Source organism: Aquila chrysaetos, chromosome 5, assembly GCF_900496995.4.
Source record: "Aquila chrysaetos chrysaetos chromosome 5, bAquChr1.4, whole genome shotgun sequence".
Lineage (NCBI taxonomy): Eukaryota > Metazoa > Chordata > Aves > Accipitriformes > Accipitridae > Aquila > Aquila chrysaetos.
The window spans coordinates 32,247,887-32,268,956 of record NC_044008.1 but is presented as its reverse complement, the minus strand read 5'-3'; the positions used below and the strand labels follow the sequence as shown (position 1 = coordinate 32,268,956).

General features: G+C 37.5%; 1 protein-coding gene across 1 annotated transcript in view; it reads right to left on the bottom strand.

The window, feature by feature from the left end:
- CNTN1 (contactin 1) overlaps positions 1–21,070 on the bottom strand; it is a 255,513-nt gene that overhangs the window by 26,928 nt on the left and 207,515 nt on the right. The window contains exons 16-20 of the mRNA XM_030014181.2: positions 19,349–19,507; positions 15,907–16,056; positions 12,307–12,377; positions 6,646–6,880; positions 2,887–2,990 (exon numbers count right to left, since the gene is read on the bottom strand). Coding sequence (XP_029870041.1) covers positions 2,887–2,990; positions 6,646–6,880; positions 12,307–12,377; positions 15,907–16,056; positions 19,349–19,507 — 719 coding nt within the window. The remainder of the gene's footprint in view (positions 1–2,886; positions 2,991–6,645; positions 6,881–12,306; positions 12,378–15,906; positions 16,057–19,348; positions 19,508–21,070) is intronic.

Below are 21,070 nucleotides of genomic sequence, written 5' to 3'. Positions count from 1 at the left end.
ATGGTGGTGAGTAGTGACAAATTTAATAAAATAAACACATCTATTGGCATAGAAGCAGCAGGAAATACGAATAGGGTCTTTGGCATTGCACGCACTGAAGAGCTGTGGCTTTTAGCAGGCTATTGTAAGAACTCATAAATCTTAAATCTTCTATATGGACAGAGATAGTTTTCATACTTTATCTCTTCTTTAAGTGTGAGCTGAGGATACTCCTCTGTAATGGCAAAATGTATCAGCTCACACTCATCACCATGAGGGCAGTCATCCTGACAGTATGCATTAGCGTCAAGAAAATCTGACTCCTCCTGGTGTGAAAAGTGTTGTGTCACAGGTGAAATACCTTCAAGTACTTTGCTCAGGGTACTCCCACCTCTTAACTCTAGCATTTAAAAGGTCACTTACGCAATTTTCAGGTAATAATAAAGACCAAAATGAAACTGAGAAGGTGTTCTAGTGAATGAGGGATTTTGCTAACCTGTGTTACAGCTGAGCAGTAACTAACAAATAAATATTGGATTATTTCTTGATGCCAATAGAGACAGAGCCTTCTAGGCATATTAGTTGGAATTTTATAATGTAGTTTGAGTGCTCCTTCTGCCACAACCTGTATCGTAACTTCACAAAAGGTATCTGTGGCCTTGACCTTCTGGAAGAGCCCTCTCTATTTTCACCCTGTCCTATGGCTCCTTCAGGACTGATGGGAGATCTGATCTTCAGGAGCACAAGACTTTCTTTTTGTCCTCAGTGTAGAAGCACAGGCTTGCCCTCGGCTGCTTTCCCCTCCACTAGAATGAGGCTGGTGATTGCTCTAGAGAAAAAGACCTCAGAATTCACACCTTACTGAGCTCCATGGGGCAGTAATTCATGCCTATCAGTCTGTTTATTGTGTAGCCAGATGGGAAGTTTTTCCCACAGACCTGATAACCAGAAGATTGCTTTAGAAAAAGAGGAAAAAAAGAGAAGAAATCCATATTCTAATGCCACTGCTCACTGTACATATTCAAGCCAACCAGTTCACACTGGATTTGTGGAAGTGTAGTACCTCTTTAGGAATAAGTGGATGAAGTTACACTCCAGCTATCAAACTAAGGCCACATCCCGCACATCTATGTTCTGTGTAACAGAGCTCTCCACCCATTCCCAGGGTATCTCACCTTTCTTCAGAACAGCAGTTATTCTCTTTTCAGCCCAAAGACCCTCCATGCTTATTTCCGACTTTTTTCTTTTTTTTATTGACTGTTCCGTGCATCCTGTTCTTTCCTGCTGAATGCTCTCCCCTCCCTTCTTCCCCTGATGTTCCCTGACAGCAACTCAGATGGCTTTATGTAAAATAAAGTAAAATTAAAAAGAAACGGCCCAAAGTGGGCTGCCTACGGCAATGTTCTCCCACCATCTTCTTTCCCCATTTATCCTCACTCCTCCAGCCTTCCTACCCCATTCCCCACTACAACTCTCAACATCCATTGTCACGCTCTGTCGCTGCTGCAATCCCAACCTCTCCCAGCACTCCTTGTTGCTGCTCTCTCCACCCCCCCAAGTCCCTCGGTGCGTGCCTCCCGAGTTTCTGCTCCGCTTATTCAGGACGCGCAGGCTTCGTGCCCACTTTCTGCACAGACTGCCCAGCTCAGGAGGGCAACGCTGCGGCATGGCTGGCTGACTCAAGCTCACAGAGCTGGGCACTCCACCCAGCTCTCACTTATGACCATGAATTTGTCCATGCTATTCTAGTTGCACAATCTCTACGAAACACCAAACCAGTGGGCTGCTTTAGTAAATTAGGACTTACTGGTGATGCCAGTGTCTTAATTTCAAACTCCAGTGTTTTCTGCTTGTAATTTTAAAACCTAATGTGTGTACTGTGTAGAATCAAGCTTTATATGGGACGCTATGCTAGTTCCTATTGAGATCTTCACTATGATCTTGTTACAGTATCCCAAAAGTATTACATAAATCTCATGGAGACAGAAACAGAGATCAGGAAATATAGAAACAAGTATTACTAATTAAAACAACATTTATTCATAGGTTTCAGTTATAAAAATACATTCTACGAGGTTACTCCACATTTGTATGTGCTCATTTTGGAACACAGAGACTACCATCAAGCAGTCGACAACTTCAATAACAAAGCAAGTCACTAACAAAGGCCCAAATCCCTATTTTGCAGTGCAGCCAAAGTAAGCTGGCTGTACACTGCAGAGTTCGTCAGCATCCACTACGCATGGATGTTAAGAATTCCCTGCTGGAGTATACGTGGCCATTTCTGGTTGTACCCACCCTGTGGCTGTTGTCATCTCTGTACAAGGACAAGAACAATTTTTACTGGTAGTACCACTTAGTCTTGGACCAGATGAACATACCTTGAAGCTCTTTTTCATGTGGAGAATAGAAACCATGAACAAAACATCATTGTCTTGCACAACAGCACTGCCTCTGTTATACTGGATTCTGGGCATTTGTCACATAGTCCAACTTACTATAGGATTTGTGGGTGAATTATATTAATAACTGCTGCTAATTTAGATGGGCCATGAGTTAGTTACAATTTCACTTTTGTGTTGACAATTACACCCAAAACTTAATTTCAGTATGTTTTGAGAAGGTAGAGATAGGCATTCAATTACATAACATAGGCAAGATTCTCTTATGAAATAATGCCTTTTTTTCAGTTGAATAGTCAGCACGTACATTTGTTAGTATGTTGTAGTAATGAAGTACATCATAGCACAAAAAAGAACCTGTTTCTCAGGATGTGAAATCTGTACAGCAAATGACAACTAGAGACGTGAACCCTAAGAGATAGAATGCTAGAGTAGGAATTATTCTTGCATTTAATGACTGAAATTAAATGAATGAGAAGATATACAGTGCCACCTCTAAACTCACCTGATATCCTTCCACAGATTTATCAGAAACATGGTGCCAAGAAACAGACATTTCAGAAGATGACAAAACTTTTACGCTCACATCTGTAGGTATTTCAGTTGGAGCTGGAAGATGAAACACATGTTAAACATCCAATCTCATCCAGTGATACTGTTATACTTGCTTACAGGGGCTCTTCTCACTTCAGTATTTTGTATTATTTTCTTGGTGTCAGGAAGCCAAGTGTGTTAGTCTTTAATCTGGTTTTACTTGAGTAAACTTTAAATGCAGTGATCATCTGTGCGGGAAATGACTCTATAATAACAAAGCACTGATCCTATTACTCGGCTCAGACTATGTATTTTTATGCTTCAACAGATTCCATGCTGAAATTTCTGTAAATTATAAACAGGCTTTGATAAACAGAATGAAGCATCCAGCGATCTTTTACTAAACTGGACAGCAGCTCACAGATTATATATATCAGATTTTTTAAGCTAGTTACACACAAATATTCATGTGTATGTCACTTAGTCATGATGATACAAAGTTTTTAGAAGACTAGATATTAGATCTAGAACTGGCTAGTGGCACATACAAACTTGAACATAGGTGAGAAATAATCCAAGAGCACCCTTCTATCAGGCATACATCACACAGTTGATTTTGCTTGTGTTCTTAGTTCTGGACAGCAGCCAACATAGAATACAGACCATTATAATGTGATATGCTTTTATTCAGGGCTAAAAATATTAAGTTCTAGTTTCATTATAAGAAGCTGTTAATTTCACTGCTGCTTGTATTTTAAGTGAGGTAAGGAATTTAAAAAGGTATAAACTTAGCAATGTCTATAAAAGATAAAGTTTTCCAAGCTAAGAACAGCTCTCTGTCATGAATCTTTTGAAACAAGTTGCAACAGACAGGCATGGCAGCCTGAGCTGAGGAAAGCTTTCATATACTTAATCTTCCAACTGGGCATCCAGTCAACTATGCATCAAAACAGCCACTGTTAAGAAAAAAATCAGTTACATCTCTCATGAAAAGTATCCAAGGTAACAAAATAATCTTATATGCAAAGTTACCTTTTGTAATTGTCTTTCAATGACTGTTAATAATGCAAATGTATAATTAAAAAATGATACATTATTGCAAAATTGTTTTCACAATGACAGGAATTTAGATAAGCAAGAGGCCTGTGCACTCATTACTAGCAATCATTACTCGCTACTAGCAGTGGCAGGTATGACTAGTAGCTGTCAGATATGGAACTTGGCTTAAAACATGTGGGAACACAGAAATTCCCCAGTCACTAAAGTGAATAAAGATGCCCACAGTTCTAACTAGACAGACATAGATATATTACAAAATACACAAATTAGTGGAAATGCTGTCATTATGTTTATGTATGTATGTGTATTTATACATATCCATATGGAATGTTGTATGACCATATTGCTTTGAAATCTCACTAATACCTTTGAGAAGTTGTGCTGTCTGACAGTAGTAATATCACTTGCTGATTCAGAGGTACAGAAGTTCAGGTGGAATAGATGTGATCATCTAACCTATTCCCAAATCACTGTCAGACTCTTCTCCATTGTACCAATTACAGAATTTGCCAAGATGTTTCATATTGAAAAGTTCCAACTGCCAGGGATTTTGCTGATACAGTACTCTAAAGAATATTTCATCTGCTTATGCTTGTTTATGAGCTCCAAATAATTTATATCCCTATTTGGCATTTATGTTCTGTAAATATTTTGCAGTCTCTCCTGAGCCAGAAAGATGACATCAGCTGCTTTTCTCCAGCCTTCTAATTCAGTAATTCTACCAACTAAAGAAGCAATCACATGGGCCTCACAATATGTTCTCTTCACTGAAAACATAGTGGCCATCACACAATTATCTTCTAAGCGCAACTATACAAAGTTAAGGCTGGGAGCCAGTAAGCATGTTACAAGGTATGGAGGTGACTTTGTATAAGTCCTGATGTCAGCAGAAAACTCTGCAGAACGCTCTTTGGAATAAATTCCATTACACTTACTGGAAAAATTCCTTCTAACCCACCCTGCAGTTCCTGGATTTGATATGGTCAGTACTCAGGGTCATAGCTCCGCATAGGAGCCGTGAGCACTACTGGTAAGGTTTGGAGCACTGTGAATTTGACTGTTTTGGCGACTCTTGTGCTTGAAATCAAAGAAAAGAAGTAGGTTCACTGAGCTTCTATTCCTTTTGCTGCCCACATCTGGCATCATTCAACCACAAGTGTTTCTATCAAGTGTCTGGACATTGCTAAAATCTATGTTAGGACATCAGCAGCCACTGAAGTGACTGCTTTATCTGGAAGCTGGCACTACTGCACGTTTGCTTTTCCTCTGTCTTTTGGAGCTCCTAGGGTCTTCCATGTCTCTGAACTTAGAAAGCTATACAAACACACTGCTATCCCTGACATGGTTAGTATAATCCTAATATAAACATGTGGAAGCTTATCAGTGAGCTGTCGATAACGTCTCTGAAAAAGAATGGATACTGAAATGTTAATTGGCAGATACGGCTTTTACTACATCATAGCTATTTACTAACTCATTTATACAATTGCAAAAACAACCATTCTGTTGCTGCAGCAGCTGTTGAAGATGATATCCTAAGGTACACTTTTCTGAGAAAAAGGATTAGTATTAGCCTCTTCAGATAGCTAAGTGTTGCTAGCTTGAACTATTGTAAGAAACAAAAGGACTTTTTTATCTTTTCTATGTGTGTGGGCGATTTGTGTGCAAAGCTCCCATTAGTGCTAATGGGAATCATGAACATAAATCTCCTATAAAGTACACAGAGTAAAGAACAGAGTCGGAAGTGTGAGAATGTGCCCTTGTTATCATACGCCTCCTTTTGGCTCTTTGGTCTGGATCTGTTGACTTTGTGAAGGAGATTCTGCTCTACGGAAAGAAAAATACGAGCAGTTCTTTGGGTTTCTGGCAGAAATTAATAAACCACATTTTTTTAAAACAGGCTTGAGTGATTATGTTGCAATTAGGATGTTGTATATATTTCTTCTGATTTAAGGTAGACCTTCTTCTAGTCCTTTCTCTCTCCCACTAAGTCTGGAAATGTCATTTAAACTTCAATCCTAAAGATAATAGGAAATGTGAAATAATTCCAGTAAGAATTAAGAAAAAGATTTTAGTGAAGTGTCAAAAGAGTTTTTCATTCAATTACTCACTTGATAGATCTAACTTCCAAACCAGAATAAAGAATGTGGCACAGATAATTTATATCAGACTCTAAGCTTGCTGGAAATGTAACTAGATACAACTGAACTATCATTCCTTCACAATTTGGGGCTAAATTCTGATACTGATCTACTAGAATAATAGGCTTTAGTGTGCTTTGTTAAGAAGGAAAAAAATACACATACGTCAAATACATGTATTATGATCACAGAGTCATTGCTGGATAATGATGTAAATGTTTTAGGTGACCAATATGAATATCAGAATTTCTTTTTTTAAATCCTTTAACAAGCGGTGTGAAGAATCTCGAATGCTTCTGTGTATTGCTCATTGACAGCAAGTACAACCAAGTGCCCTGCATCACATAGAAAGCAGAGTCTGAAGTTGTTTATTCAGAACAAACTGCAAGTGTTTTGTGAGAGCAATATACACCCTCCTTGCTGAAGGTGTATGTTGCTATATAAATCAGTGTAAAGGACCAGGTTCTCTCTACTGATGGTAGTGCTGATCTGGACCCTCAGTGTAAAACTTATCTGGAACCTTTACTCACCATCTTGTGCTGAATAAATGACAGCAGTGAGACTGAATGGTCCATCCCCTTTGTTGTTAAAAGCTTTCACTTTTACTTGATACTGGGTTGAAGGTGGCATTGATTCATCCTTGTGGACATACCGGCCAATTTCAGGATTAGTAACTGTAACTCTTCTCCATTCTTTCTCACCAAATGGCTTGAAAGCCACTATATAACCAAAGTTATTGCCATAGTGGTATTCTCTTGACAAAGGCTAAAGAGGCAAAAGATAAAACATTAATTTTTGTAGCCAACTAAACAAATGGATCTCTAATGAAAAATAAATAATACAGAAAGCATTGATACCCACATTGTAAAAACACTGAACTGAAGTTCCATTTTCTCCTGGTTTGCTTCTATGATTTGCTCCCACCCCCTTTAAAAATATACCATCAAATCAGCAGATCTGCTACTAAAACATTTTAAGATCTTGTTCCTCATCCAAACTCAGTGCAAGGCACATCATGTTATCTCCTACAGAAAGAAACCCAGAATGATTGTGTACTAAAAGTGTTGTCAGCTGTAGCTGGAAAAAATGTTTCTTAAGGAGTAAGCGACAGTGGATATGTAACACAGACACACTATGCAAGTATATGGGTACATGTGCATCCGTGTAGATAGATATTCCTGCAAAACAGAGAGAGAGAAGAGAAAATTTACGTGGCCGGCCCAAATTATATTCATTTACATAAAGTCGGTCACCTAGGCAACTGGCACAGCTGATTAAGATGGACACATTCAAAGAATGATTCATCCTACCACTTTTCACTGATGATGGAGGGGGTCCAGTTGCTGGTTTAAACTATCTACCTAGCTTCTAACTGGTAAAAGTTTAAGTGAAATGACTCCCACTTTCAGCAGGAGCATTAAAGGTATCTATCCAAAATAGTTCTTAAAACTATATCTGATTTCCTATACCTAGGGATACTGGAAAATTTAAAATTATGGACCACAATCTGCTATAATGAATTTTGCTTTATTTACCAAAGCTCTACGTTCAGTGATCCCTCCTCAGTCCACAGAGCCTTTATGACAACTATTAGACAGTGCATCCAATGGGACAAAATCAGGTCATCCATCAGTGCATCTGAAGGCTGACCGGAAGCATCCTTTGAAAATAAACTTCCTGCATTACCTTTTCCCATACTGTAAACTTCACAGAGATGAAATAGCTTATCTTGAAGTAAAGGTCCTGGAGCAGTGCAACAGAGAGTAATTATTCTCTTTAGGTGTTTGCCCACTAGTGTAGCACTTCAGCCAATATGCGTGGAGATACTCTGAGCAAGGATTTATGAAACTTAGACGTTAATAGTGGAACAAGTCAAAAAAAAAACCCCTAGCTCACAAATTTTGATGTTTGTATTTGTTTGAAGCTAGAATGAAATTCCAAAGATTCTGTGAGAAAGAAAATTCTGGTGAAAACTCACCGAATTTTTGGAACAAGAGAAACATTTAAGTTTTGACTTCAGAAGCATAACACATGGATTAGAACACTAGTATACATAATAGAACAAGAAAAAAATTAAGGCAAACACAGATGACGGAACTCAAAATTTGAAAAAATATCTGATAAGGACATATGAACAATGATGGAACTTCTTTTCTTCATGACAAAGCTTCCAAGAAATGTACAGAATCGGACCAAAGGCTGGGACTTCTGACTTTACTCAGCTTAAGGTTAAGTGACCCCTCTCCCGGGTGTACCAGCTATCAGATCCCATTGTATCCTGTTTTCTCTGTTGCTGCTGTAAAGTTTCACCACTCCACAACATCAATGCTAAAGTCACAAGAACAACAGCACAGCAATACTAAAAGCAGGCAGCCTTCAGCCGGTTGAGGACAGAAAGCTGGTTCTAGATGAAGCTCACTAGACACCAGTGCTTCGGCACAGGACCATCACTGGATACAGGCAAAAACCAGCTGTGGGAGTAAGGCCCAGAATCCAACAGGATTTACCATCTGTAGAGTTCAGTCATCAGCAGGTTTCCTCTTGCTTGCTGTTCTTTTTTCCCCATACTTAACTGCATCTCTAGCAGAACAGTGGCTCAGTTCAATCAAATACTGGAAAGTAGCCTTGGCACACCATGACTAGTGTTAGGAGACCCTTCTAGAACATGGGATATGTACGGACAATCTTCCGGACTGAGCGCCTCTTGCTTCCTGAGTGGGTACTCTAACCATGACTCCATGTTGCAGAAGACAACTGACTGATGCAGCTGACTGCAGGTCTCTACATATATAACTTCTTTGGCTTTCCTGGGGAACATAGGTGAAATGCTGATGTATGGCAAATCTGGATTATAATGGAGCTTTAGAAAGTGGAAAGATACCCATCTACCTACAACATGACTTCTGAGAACACATGAATGACTTAAGTATAACCGGTAATTAAGATGACTGCCAACAGATAAAATCTGAGAAACCCCTCACGCCAAAAAGGAGATGGATATTTGGTCTCTAGTTGTGACGCTAACCACAAGCCACCAGGCGAAGACTCTAACCTACAGATCAGCTATGAGAAAAAAACCCAAACCTCCAAACCTGGATAATCTATTTCATGTGCTTAATTTTTTGTGTGTCAGGCATATTCTGAGTGTACCTATTGGATGACGTATAACTCATGCCTTAGCTTGTTTTCTACCTCAGGTCTGACTAGACATCAGGTGAAAACTGGATACCTAGTTTCCCAGAACAGCTAACATACCTTTGTGTACCTAAGTTTAGATTCACAGGCAACCTTGCAATTCAAAAAGTAGAAGATTTCACAGACTGGATCACGTTCAGTAGCTCGTCTTCTGAATCTATCATTGTATGCAGCTGCTTAAAATAAACCAGAATCATTATCTCATACGCCAAAGTAAGCGGCCTGGATGCAGCCCTAGTCTCAGAATGGTTTTCAGCCAGAGCAAACTTTAGAAAGCCAGGACTGGCATTTAAAAATTATATTCTGGAAAGTCTTAAAATAAAATGTTGAAAGCAGCTTGCCCTCCAATGACTGCGCATAATAAGTAGATATAAGTAGCTGAATAGCTTGTAGTATCCACTAAAAACTTTGAAAAACAAAATGGAAGAGGAAAAAACAAATGGGGAAAAATGAGGAAGAATGGGCATGCCACTCCTAGCTCTCTTTCTCAGTTCTTCTTTCAAAACAAGACTCAGAAGAGCTTTGATTGCATCTCTGGCTGTCTCATTCAACCTGGGCTTATGAATCATAACAAAAGCTGAAAGGGGGTTGGCAGCAACATGTGAACCTGCCATACATTCTGTTCTTCTCTTCTTAATTAAGGACTATTTTGAGTAGTGTATGCAAATGTCAGCACATTTTGGGGAATCAATATACACCTTTATCTTGGCCTTACAGATAGATATATTGTTGTCTGTCAGACAGGCTCTGTAAATCTAATGCCTCTACTCAAAAACACTTGCTAGACATAGTAGTGGAAGATTCTTGGGAAGTAAATATTTGAAACAATGCTTAATTTGTCTGACTAAATGAGCTACTCATTACAGAACAGATGTAAAAAGCGTGACATTAGGTAAGAGAAATAATTGGATTATAAGTCTACTTGGGCATATAGGAAAGACTGAAATGATCTTGTACTTCAGATCTTGGATTAGTCACTATTCTCCTGGTTATAATTTTCTTTTTTTTAATTTGATCACAGCTGAGTTTTCACTGTATTGAAAATGCCACAAGTATAGCTCTTTACACGCAATGCAAGAAGTAGCTCTGTAGTTTGTTGAAGTTTTTATAAGACAGCACTTGTGAAGAAATAACAAAATAACCTAGGTCTTGTGCAACTGTCCGTTGCATGTGTTCTTATTTGACTTTTGCTTTTCAAAAATAAATAAAGATCAGAATCAAACTCATTAGGATACATCTACTTCCTAACCTATTGTTAGTGGAATGAAGAAATAACCTTTTCAATATATTTTAACAGAAGTGTAGTTCTTCCTTTTTCAGAAACTTAGAAATTTTTTCTTTAGGTAAATTCATTGCTAAAATACTTAGGAAGACTGAGTAAATATTTTGAATTGAATTAAAACCAAACCAAAACAGGAAAGCCCAAATGTGTTAGCCCAAACACATGGCTGACTATTTCTGTGTCACACTTCAGAACTTTTCCAAAGAGGTATGATCAACCTTAAGTACAAAAAGAAAGAAATATGCGTATGAATTAAAATTTGTACATTCATAAGGAGGATCCCTATACAACAATGACAAAGTTGCTGTTGGAATTATGTCATCTTTATATCACTTCCCACAAGAAAAAGCAGTCTTCATAGAGGGAAATAAGCTGCTACATCTGATACAAACTATTCCCCAAAAGACAAAAACGGCGTAATGTGCCTTGTGTGCCTCATAGCTATATGAAGGTCAACAGAGAGGTCATTAGCAAGATAGACTTGGTAATTTTTTCAAGCATAACATTTAATCACCTTTCTTTGCCAGAGGTAATGGCTTCTGTAACTCTGTTTTTGCTGGATACTGATAGGCTCTGACATGAATCAGACAGGCTTTTTTTGCTTTATTTTTCCTCCCTAGCTTTCCCAAATACCCTTCAGAAGACTTCAACTCTCTCTTCCATGTAACTTTTGCCCACACAACACCTTTGCTTATAAATTTTTATGCTCTCTTGTTCTGGGGTTTGCTTTCTTCCTATCTTCCTCTCTCTTTTCCCTTCTTCCCTGTTTTCAGAAGCATTTTTTTCCTCACAGTATAGGTAAATTTAAAAAACCATTGCTTCAATACCAGAATGAAGAGAGCATTTATAAATATAGCTATATATACAAGACTTTTTTAAAGACAAAATATCATGAACTGAATACCTACAGTACATGAGAGAGATTAAATTTTAAAAAGACTGTGCTTACTGAAAAGCTTCTTTGATAACGCTGTAATTTTTTTAACTTTTCATTGCATTATTTTTGTGATTAACATTTTATCTCTGTCCCTTTCTCTGTTCTTTATTTTGCTTAATACATAATCATTAAAGAAAAATTAATGGCTTGGAGGAAAAGAACAACAGTATCAGTATGTGGATCTCAATGAACGGCTAAATTGTGGTATGAGGCAACCTTGTTTTGTATTACCAGTCACATTACCAAAAAATAAAACTTATAAAATGTCAATACACAAGAATTTCCTTAAAAGTCCAGTTAATAATTATGACAGGCTAGTTTATAGAATGGCAATGTATTTTCTTTTTTTTTTATAACGCCTGTAAATCTGTGCACAGCACATTAAAGTCATAATTAAGCTGTTATACTTTTAGCTGTAGTAATCTATGTGCTATTCAGATTGTAACAGAAAAAGGCTCAAAGAAATACAATATGCAGAATTTTCAAATGCAGTTATATCAATGCATTATCATAGTCAGTATGTGTTTCAATCTCTTTGAAACATACTCCGAGAATGTTTTAGATCGTATCTTAGAAACGTCCAATACAAAACCATCTAAAATATTGTCTTCCTCATTCCTTTTTACATATTTTTATGAGAAAAGTCTGAAAACCTGAATATACTGTGTACAAATCCTGCTCTCACAGGAGCCAGTGACAAATCATCCACGGGTTTCAGGAGGAGGAGATCAGACACAAGGAAGTAAAGGTTTCGTGCCATGTCAGTGCAATACCTACCATCCATGTTATTGTCAGCTCTCGATTGCTTCCCCCCCCTCCTCCGACATCAGAAGGAGCCACATTAGGAGCTAGAAAAATAGAATAGACAAGAAAAATGACTACAAAGTATGCAGTCAGTAAAAATATCACTATTTACTTTTCCTTTAGCAGCAGGGCCAATGAGCACACGTGGCACACACAATTAAAATAATGATAGTCTGTAATAGCTGTGAGAGTCTGTGGTCTTGCCAAGCCTAATGTATAGCTACTGCTGCAGGAAACATGCCAGTTCTAACTATAGCTAGCAATCATTCTTCTTTTCAACCATATTCTCTACAAATATTTAATTGAATATTCAGAAACAGAACACTCCTCATAGGTCTTAAGAAAAGCACTGTGTGTTGTTCTTGTGCTTCCTCAGACGTTGGCATGCCAAAGGCTCAAGCACCCAGGACTTGCACATGTATTTACCTTAACAGACTGTGGTTAGTTCCATCTACTTCAATATATTTACTCACAATGCATACTGTTAAACCCATGGATATATATTTGAAGCATTGGCATCCTAATCCTATTCTAGATTAGTGGCGCATGTCTTCTTGATTGGCATGTTCAGAATGGGTAGATGTTCAGAAGCAAAGCTGGCATAGCACTTAGTAATTTACTAATTGTATTTTACACTGACATTCTGTGTGATGAAATAAAAACTGTTAAGCTATCATCAGTGCACACTTTACTGACTGGTAAAGCAGGATACTCTGAAGGAGTCCATTACAAATCAGTCCTGTATTCTCATTTCTGTGAGATTGACTCTTTGCACTAAGTGTGATGATTCTATTGCTATCCCTCTATGGTGTTTGTGTATTTATTTGCTGTCACTCAATACTAAGGACACACAAAGTACCGCTGAAAACTTAGGAAATGATGGCCTATCTATAGTGCGTTAAATATGCCCCAGGTGACCATGCATTAACTACATGTCATATCTACATGAACGTGTTCTTTGTGTTAAGAATTCTTGTACGACCAGGCATTTTCTCCACTAATCAGTGAATGTCACAAGATAGTAAGGGGATAATTCCTAAGTGCTACTAATTAAGATGTTTGCTGAGGCCTTCTCTGAGGGTCAGCTGAGGAGAAACACAAAGCAGAGAAGAATTAATGTTTCCAGAAAGGATAAAAATATATAGCAATAAATTTGAAATTGAAATCAGCATTCAGGGCATGGCTTGTGTTATTTGTTTCAGGCCTTCCAGAAAACAAATTAGTGGAGAGTGAGACTAAACATACATATCATGACAATTCGAGAGGAAGCTTGACTTATTACTTGACCTTGTTATTACTGAAATACACAGTAGTCACACTATCTATTATAAGCATAAACTTCAGTGCTAAGTTAGAAGCAGAGGTTTGCTAGAATGCTTAGGTAGTCAACGACGATACAGAGGCTGCCAGAGAAGAGAAAAAAGACTGTCTAATGTCTTACAAATCACCCTTTTCAAAAGAATCTCTCTCCTTCTCTCAACCATTAAACCCAGGTTTCTCTCTCCATTAAGACCAGGCTACTGATTCAAACAGCTGTACTTAGACAATTACTCTAATGCATCCAGAAGCTAAAATACATAAAAGCAGACTTTGATCCACTGAATTTCAAGAAATCACTGTGAAATGTGTTACTGATGAAGGAAGCAGATTTCATTAAAAAGAAAAATCATAGCACACATTCTTAGCATGCTAATAAAGATGTTACTGAAATTAGTTATCTACAAGAAGAGAGACTGAAAAAGCCACTGATAACCTGTGAGTTTAACAGATATTATTTGTCACTCATACAGTACAACAAAGATGCAGCACTGTTTGTTGCTGTTTAACACAGAAAAAATGTTAAAAATAACTTCAATGTGTGGATATGGGTTGTTGTTTGTACAATAAAATACTTACCTTCTTCAGATTTACATGAAAATGCACACACAGTACTGGTTCTGTAGTACCCTGGGAGTTGACAGTGCAACCCAAATCCTATTGTTGCTGCTCATAACAAATTCCAGCTCCTGGCAGGAAATGCACTTGGGCACAGAAGTTCATCTGCAAACTGTTACTGATTTATACCCTATTTTGGCATGGTAAGAAGCGCTGACTGATGCCTAGGAAGCCTACATAAACATTTTGCTTTTTTTTCACCAAAAATGTCTCGCAGTCTGCCAGAGATGACAATGGTGTTGTGCATGGGGAATCAGACAACAGCCTAAACAGACTACCCCTTGCAAAAGCATTGCATCCTGCTACAAAACTGAAGGGTATGCCATTTTTTGGAGGCTACAACAAATACCATGAACATGGCACACTGCAAACTGCAGGATACTGTCACTATTCCACTTGTGAGCATTATTTCCCCTCCCTTTCTGTCTCTTTTCTGACATTTCAAAAATGTCTATTGTGCACCAGGCACTCCAAGAAGTGTGTGTAGATTTCTCATTTAGATTCCTGGGTGTTCAAATACAGCTGTTAAGTCATAAAATATATGATGCTAATAGTCAGTTTTATACGCGGCAATTTCCTTTTACTTTAGTATTGAAGTTCTCTGGCTTTCCCTTCCCTGTCCAGATTAATTTAACCAATCTGTATTTCCTTTCTCCTTAAGCAACAAAATTTTTAATGGACCAAATGTGAGTCTTTTTTAATAAATGTTTTGAAATTTACAATGCAAATACATTTTATTTTGAAAATACCATCTAATCAAAGCAATAACCTAGCAGGTGTAACTGCAAAAATTAACTTTTACACTTCCGTTTTTCATTTTTACTGGGACAACAATTGTAAATATATCTAGGTTGCACATGGGTGCTAATAAGTGTTAAGGAGGATATACTGGTATATAGAGGCTTTGTGTGACACAGTCTTTTTGCTCCTAGAGCACTGCTGTTATCTCCTTTGTACAGTCAAACCAGAATGTATTATCTTGAATAATAACATCTAATTCCTCATTTTGGAGAATTAATTTTAAAAAGGACGTGCCTGAGCCTAAAGGATATCCTTAAATATGCTCTGAGATTTTAACACTGAGCAATTAGACTGATAAGGGCGTATGTTGTGTCGGATAATGTCACATCTTTGACGTGGAATAAGAAGCCACAAGACCAAACCTTCAATCACAGAAAAATGGCATTATCCAGTATACCACACATCCTGCCATGTATTCTTTAGTTAGAATACAAACTAAACAGCAAATGGACTTTTTCCTTGTTAAACACATGCATGTTTTTTTCTAAATCCTGTACCCTGGTCCCAAGCATGTGCATGCATTCACACACAAACAACCTGACTGATAGATACAGTAGGGGATCTCTGAAAGATACAGTATGATTCTGTTTCAGCAATGGAGGCAAATTTGCCATTTTTATCACGATGTTTCCTTCCTGTCTGCTTTGATGCTATCACACCTGGACAGTCTGGTATTTGGTTACTGAAATCTACAGTAGTATGGCTGAAAAGATATTCTCCAGACTTGCATCTTATAAAGTGCTTTTTTCAAATAAACAACAAAATTACAAAATTGATTAATAAAAATGTGAAAATGAAGAAGCACATTAAAAAACGTGATATTTTCTGTTTACGTACGAGCGCCTTCAGTTCTAATTCTCTGTGATGGCATACTAGGTTCTCCTGTCCCCAAAGTGTTTGTTGCTATTATCCGGAACTCATATTCCATCCATGGAATTAAATCAATCACTGTTGCAGATTCCATGTTTCCTTCAATATCTGATGGTTCTAAAATAAATAAGAAATTGCTTTAGAAAACAGCATTTTTACAATAAGGTCAGCCAACAACATGGTTGATTTCGGCAAAACTACCACTATTCTGCAACCACACGTACCCAACTGAAGGAAACTTGTTGTACATTAGGAATACCACATTTTACAAGGAGTACTCATGCAGTGACTGGGAATTTGGAAACTATGACGCTATCTTGGATAAACCCTTATACAGTTGTAAGTTTTAGCTGGGTGTGAACAAGCAAAAGAAGTACATGTAGTTATGAGGTATCCTTGCTAATTACATATTGTAGTTGTAGAATTTCATTTTGCCTACAGACAAATGCAATGAGAAATCCGAAATGCCAAAGCAGTAAAATAAAAATTCATGATATAGACAAGGGCTAGACATGTGCAAATGGAGGGTTCGATCAATTCATAAAGAGTGGTTTATAAAATGTGGTCATATTTTGGTGCACCTTATTAGCGAGCATGTTACAACTTGCTATCTAGTTCTGATCCCACAAGGGTAAGTGTTCTTGTAATTCCTGTGAAAAGACTTATTACTGTCATAAGGATGAGCTTCTTTACCATAAACGAAATGCGTAACTCATGACTCTCTGTCTACAATTCACAGACAATAGGGGTTGTTTCTACAGCTGTCTGCAGTTATAGAAAGAGGATTTTCATTTATTGCGTGGGCCAAGAGTTGTTTGTCAGGTTAGAATCTTGGGTTCAAGGGAGATGAGAAATGAGATATTCTGAACTGGAAAGGCAGCTGGTTTGGAATTAAAATAAGAATGCAATGGCTGCAAAAAACCCAGGCACGGCTGTGTAAGCACTGGACGGTGACACAACTTTCCTCTACCTAACGATCATTAAATTTTTCATTCTAAAGTGAGGCCCTGAAAGAGAAAGAAAAACACTTTCCATTTTCCTTCTACCTGCCCATCACCCTCCCTCATCCTTAATCAAAGTATTTTTCTGTCCAGTCAATAGAGTCACTGCAAACCTCCTATGGTATGCAAGCCATGATATAAATTTGGCATTCCTTTTCCTGGGCTAGTTTCAATCTCTTCATAACGAATCTTACTGTGCCAGAAATTGCCAGAATAATTATGAATACTCAACATGATGAGAATCTGATCCCCTTAACTGGAAAGAGCAACATAAATGTAAACAACTTATTACATAACCCATTCATACACATCTCCATACTGTGAAGTAGAACATGCTTCTTTCATAAAACACACTTGATATTATGCAACCTGAGATGAATGATTTGGTTTGGGAATAATGGTAGTAGCAATAACAAGAACAGTATTCCAAAGTGCCATGCCAAAGTATATTTTTTTTTTCCACACATTGAAAACTAGCAGCATTAAATGATAGTCTAAACACTGATGAGAGATCAATTTGTACTGTTCATCATGCTTCTTTCATATGAAAGTGAACACCAAGCCAAACTGGGAGGACCCCAGAAATTAAGTAAAAGCTTGCAGTGGTGCCACTGATGGTAACTATGGTGATTTTAACTATTTTTTGAGGGAATCATGTATTAATCAAAATTACTCAGTGTGGTCCAAATGAAAAAGCAATGATTTTTAAAACACTGGAATAGTTTATTTCAACTTTTCAGAAATTAACATCTTCCTGCTAGCTTCTTAAAAAAGGAAATCAACAATCTAGATTCCTCCCTGTCCCACTCAAGACGTGAATCCCACTCAACATGCTACAGGGTGAGACTCAAAGTCTGACTGCATGTCTCAATGACTATCATTAATTCTGTGAAGCAGAACAACTTCAGAGATGCAGAGTCCATCCCATCATGCCTGCAACACTGCAAACTGGGAATCTTCCTGAGAAGTGAGAGAGATGGGTTCAAGTGTCTGCTCTGAACCAGACAGAGCGAAGATCTGCATCCAACACTTTTATCTCCTACACATTTCTAGTTCCAGTAACACGCAGCACAAAAGGAAGTAGTATCAGAGCTGCCACCCGCTGTTTATAAATTCTTGCTATTCTTCCTATAACCTTGTTTCTTCCCAATTCCTTTTTTCTTAATTAAAAAGAAAAAAAATGAATAGGAAATAAAATATAATTTATCCTGAAAAAAGCAGAGACTGGTCTAAAAGTATCCTCCCTCCTGCATATATTGTTACTGAAGCAAATTATCAGTTATTTGAACAGCTCTTATTTCTACATTAATTATTTTTTTAAAGTTCAAAGACAGTTATTCTACAGAAACTATTAAAGAAGACACAAGAGATGGGAAGGGACTGCGGAACCTTCTAGTCTTATTTTCCAAGCTACTTTAACATAAGTCATATACTAGTGCTGGCTGTTGGAGGTAATTATATACAATAGAGCTACATATACTACATATTCTAGAACAGAAATATGATTTAAGGCAGTAGGCCTAGTATTTTTTAACTTTTTACTCTAAAAACATAACAGATTTTCAGGTCAATATGTCAAAGTATTTCTTCGACATCTATCTCTGTAGTTTCAAAGGATAACTTAAATGAAAGACAATAGCTGAAACTATTATAACTCTTAGTATTTAGAAATGCTGAGTATGTGATGTCCTAATTCCACAGAAAAGCACTTAAGTTGTAATTTATTACTGTAGCATAATGAATTGTATTAATAGGACAATTCTGTATGGCTCGTGGCAATGCTATCCTTCATAAACCATTCAAAGATACTAGTAGTCTAAAAATATTTTCATCATTTATGCATTTATGTTAAATCTTGCAAAGAAATATAGGTTAGTGTGCTGCGTTCAGGTAGGTGCCTCCTTAACTGCAATTATGTGGCACAATGATGACATCCAGTGGTTAGAAGGATAATCTTAGCTATGTTTTCTCTATGGGTGCCAGTTTTAACACAACTGGAACTTAGTCTGCTCCTAGGAAAAATCAGACATTTTTAACCAACTTTCTGCATAACAAATACAGAAATGAAGACGCCCATCTGTCATACAAATTAACCTGTAAATAAATTTTTATGATTCTAGTAGCTGATGTGGCATGTTTCAAGCAACAAGGAAAGAGGCAAAAACCAGGTAAAATCTCTGGCCTGTTCTTTTCCGTATTTCTTGATATTCAGTTCAGGCCCTCCAAGTGCTGGGAACAAACCTGTTGACAACACACTGACAGGAAGGTACCTGCTCCCAAACCCTGTAGCAGACACTAACAGCATCCCTGGTTTCCTTTTATCGTGACTATTTTCTGATTAGCCAAGCTTTCAAGCTATCAAACACTTCAAAATGTATTGACTTTATTACTTCTGGCATTACTCTTACCTGTTTTGGCATCTTTCCACTCTTCAGATAGAAAGGTTTTTGACTGGATAGTGTATTTAGAAATAGGGCTATGATTGTCTGTTCCACGACTCCAGGTAAGTGCTACAGCAGTGTCTCTAATTTCCTCTACTCTTATACCTCCGGGAGGGCCTGGAGGACCTGAGAAAAAAAAATGGTAGTTCAATTTACAAATTAAATATTCTGAAAATGAAAGTTCACTAACTTTCCTCCTTGTATTTATCAGATACAAGGCTTTCGAGTCTCACTTTCTACTTAAGAACCGATTGAAAATGGATATATACATTTTAATACTCTACAGAGTGATTCAGAGGATAAGTGCTCTTGCATCTAACAACTACCAAATGAAACTTCCATGACTCCTGCATAAGTAGTAATACTGAGATTTTCTTAAGTGAAAAAATGATACTTTGAAACTGTTGCTGCTCTTTTTTTTAAACAACAGTGAACTGAGTCAGAAAAAATACACAGAATCTTCCTTCCTAAATTCCACTTAAACATGACCTTATTGGTGGCCCACCTTTAATCTACACTTCTGCTTGTGCCATATTGGCCTTGAACCACAACTTAAATGGAAAATCTTGTAACCTATATTGGAGAAAAATCATACCTTGAAAGACATTTCTATAGACCTCTTCACATTTCTCTTGGCCTTCATATTACCCCAATGTGGTAAACCCACCATCAGATTCAAACTTCCTACAGACTAATATAACTTGAGTGAAAGCAGAACTAGGCAATGTTTCTCGACAGTTCAACAAAAGCCTTCCCGCAACAAGAATTTCAAAAAATCATGCCAAAATGTGGAATCCGCTACACTCACTGAACTAAGAGCAGTCTTGCAAACTACATGGGTGAAATTGAACAACCTCTGTGCACCAGAATAACCCCACAAAGACCACCACCAAGGAACAGAAGCACCAAGCTGTCAAAGTGAAAAAATTTTTCACGAAACAGCCATTCCACATCTGCCCTTTCAGTCTTGATCATCACAGGACCTATAAAATTATTTCTAAAGAGTACTTTCTTTTTCTTCAAATGACAGATACTTGCAAAGATTAATTTCAAAATTCATAGCTTTAGTGAATATAAAAAATCATGAACTAAATACAGATGTTGGCTTGATGACACATTACTATGCTCCCAACACCCAGCTAAATCATTACAGGTAGAAATTGCTTGTCCTAAACTAGTTCACAGTCTCACCTCCATGCTTTTGAAGTATTAAATGGTTTCTGCTCAAACCAACTACTTAAAATAGCTATGTTAAAATAACAGCAACTATTCTCAATCCATATTTGGCTTTGAGTTTGTTAGTTGTACTTCAGATCTGAAGAGATAGGCCTCTGTTCCCAAAACTTGCCTGTTTTTTCCAGGTACATCGCTAAACCTAGTAAATGGTATTATACTCCTCCACCAAACCTCATCCGGTTTATTTCTGAACACTAATAACAGACAAAAACTGCTGAAGCGAATACTTGCATTTTTCTAAATGCATTTTTTAAATTTTAAAAATTTTCTTTTAATTACTACTACTCCCACACCTCTACTTTGTGTGGGTAACTTTTTATTGTTGCTGTGCTGTGCCTTGGTCCCCAGAAGAGAGGCTAAAATGTGCAGATCAACAGGCACAGGTGACTTTTTTCATAGACTAGAAAACTAAGAAGAGAATGATGCAGGCACATACGTATGTGAGTACAGGAA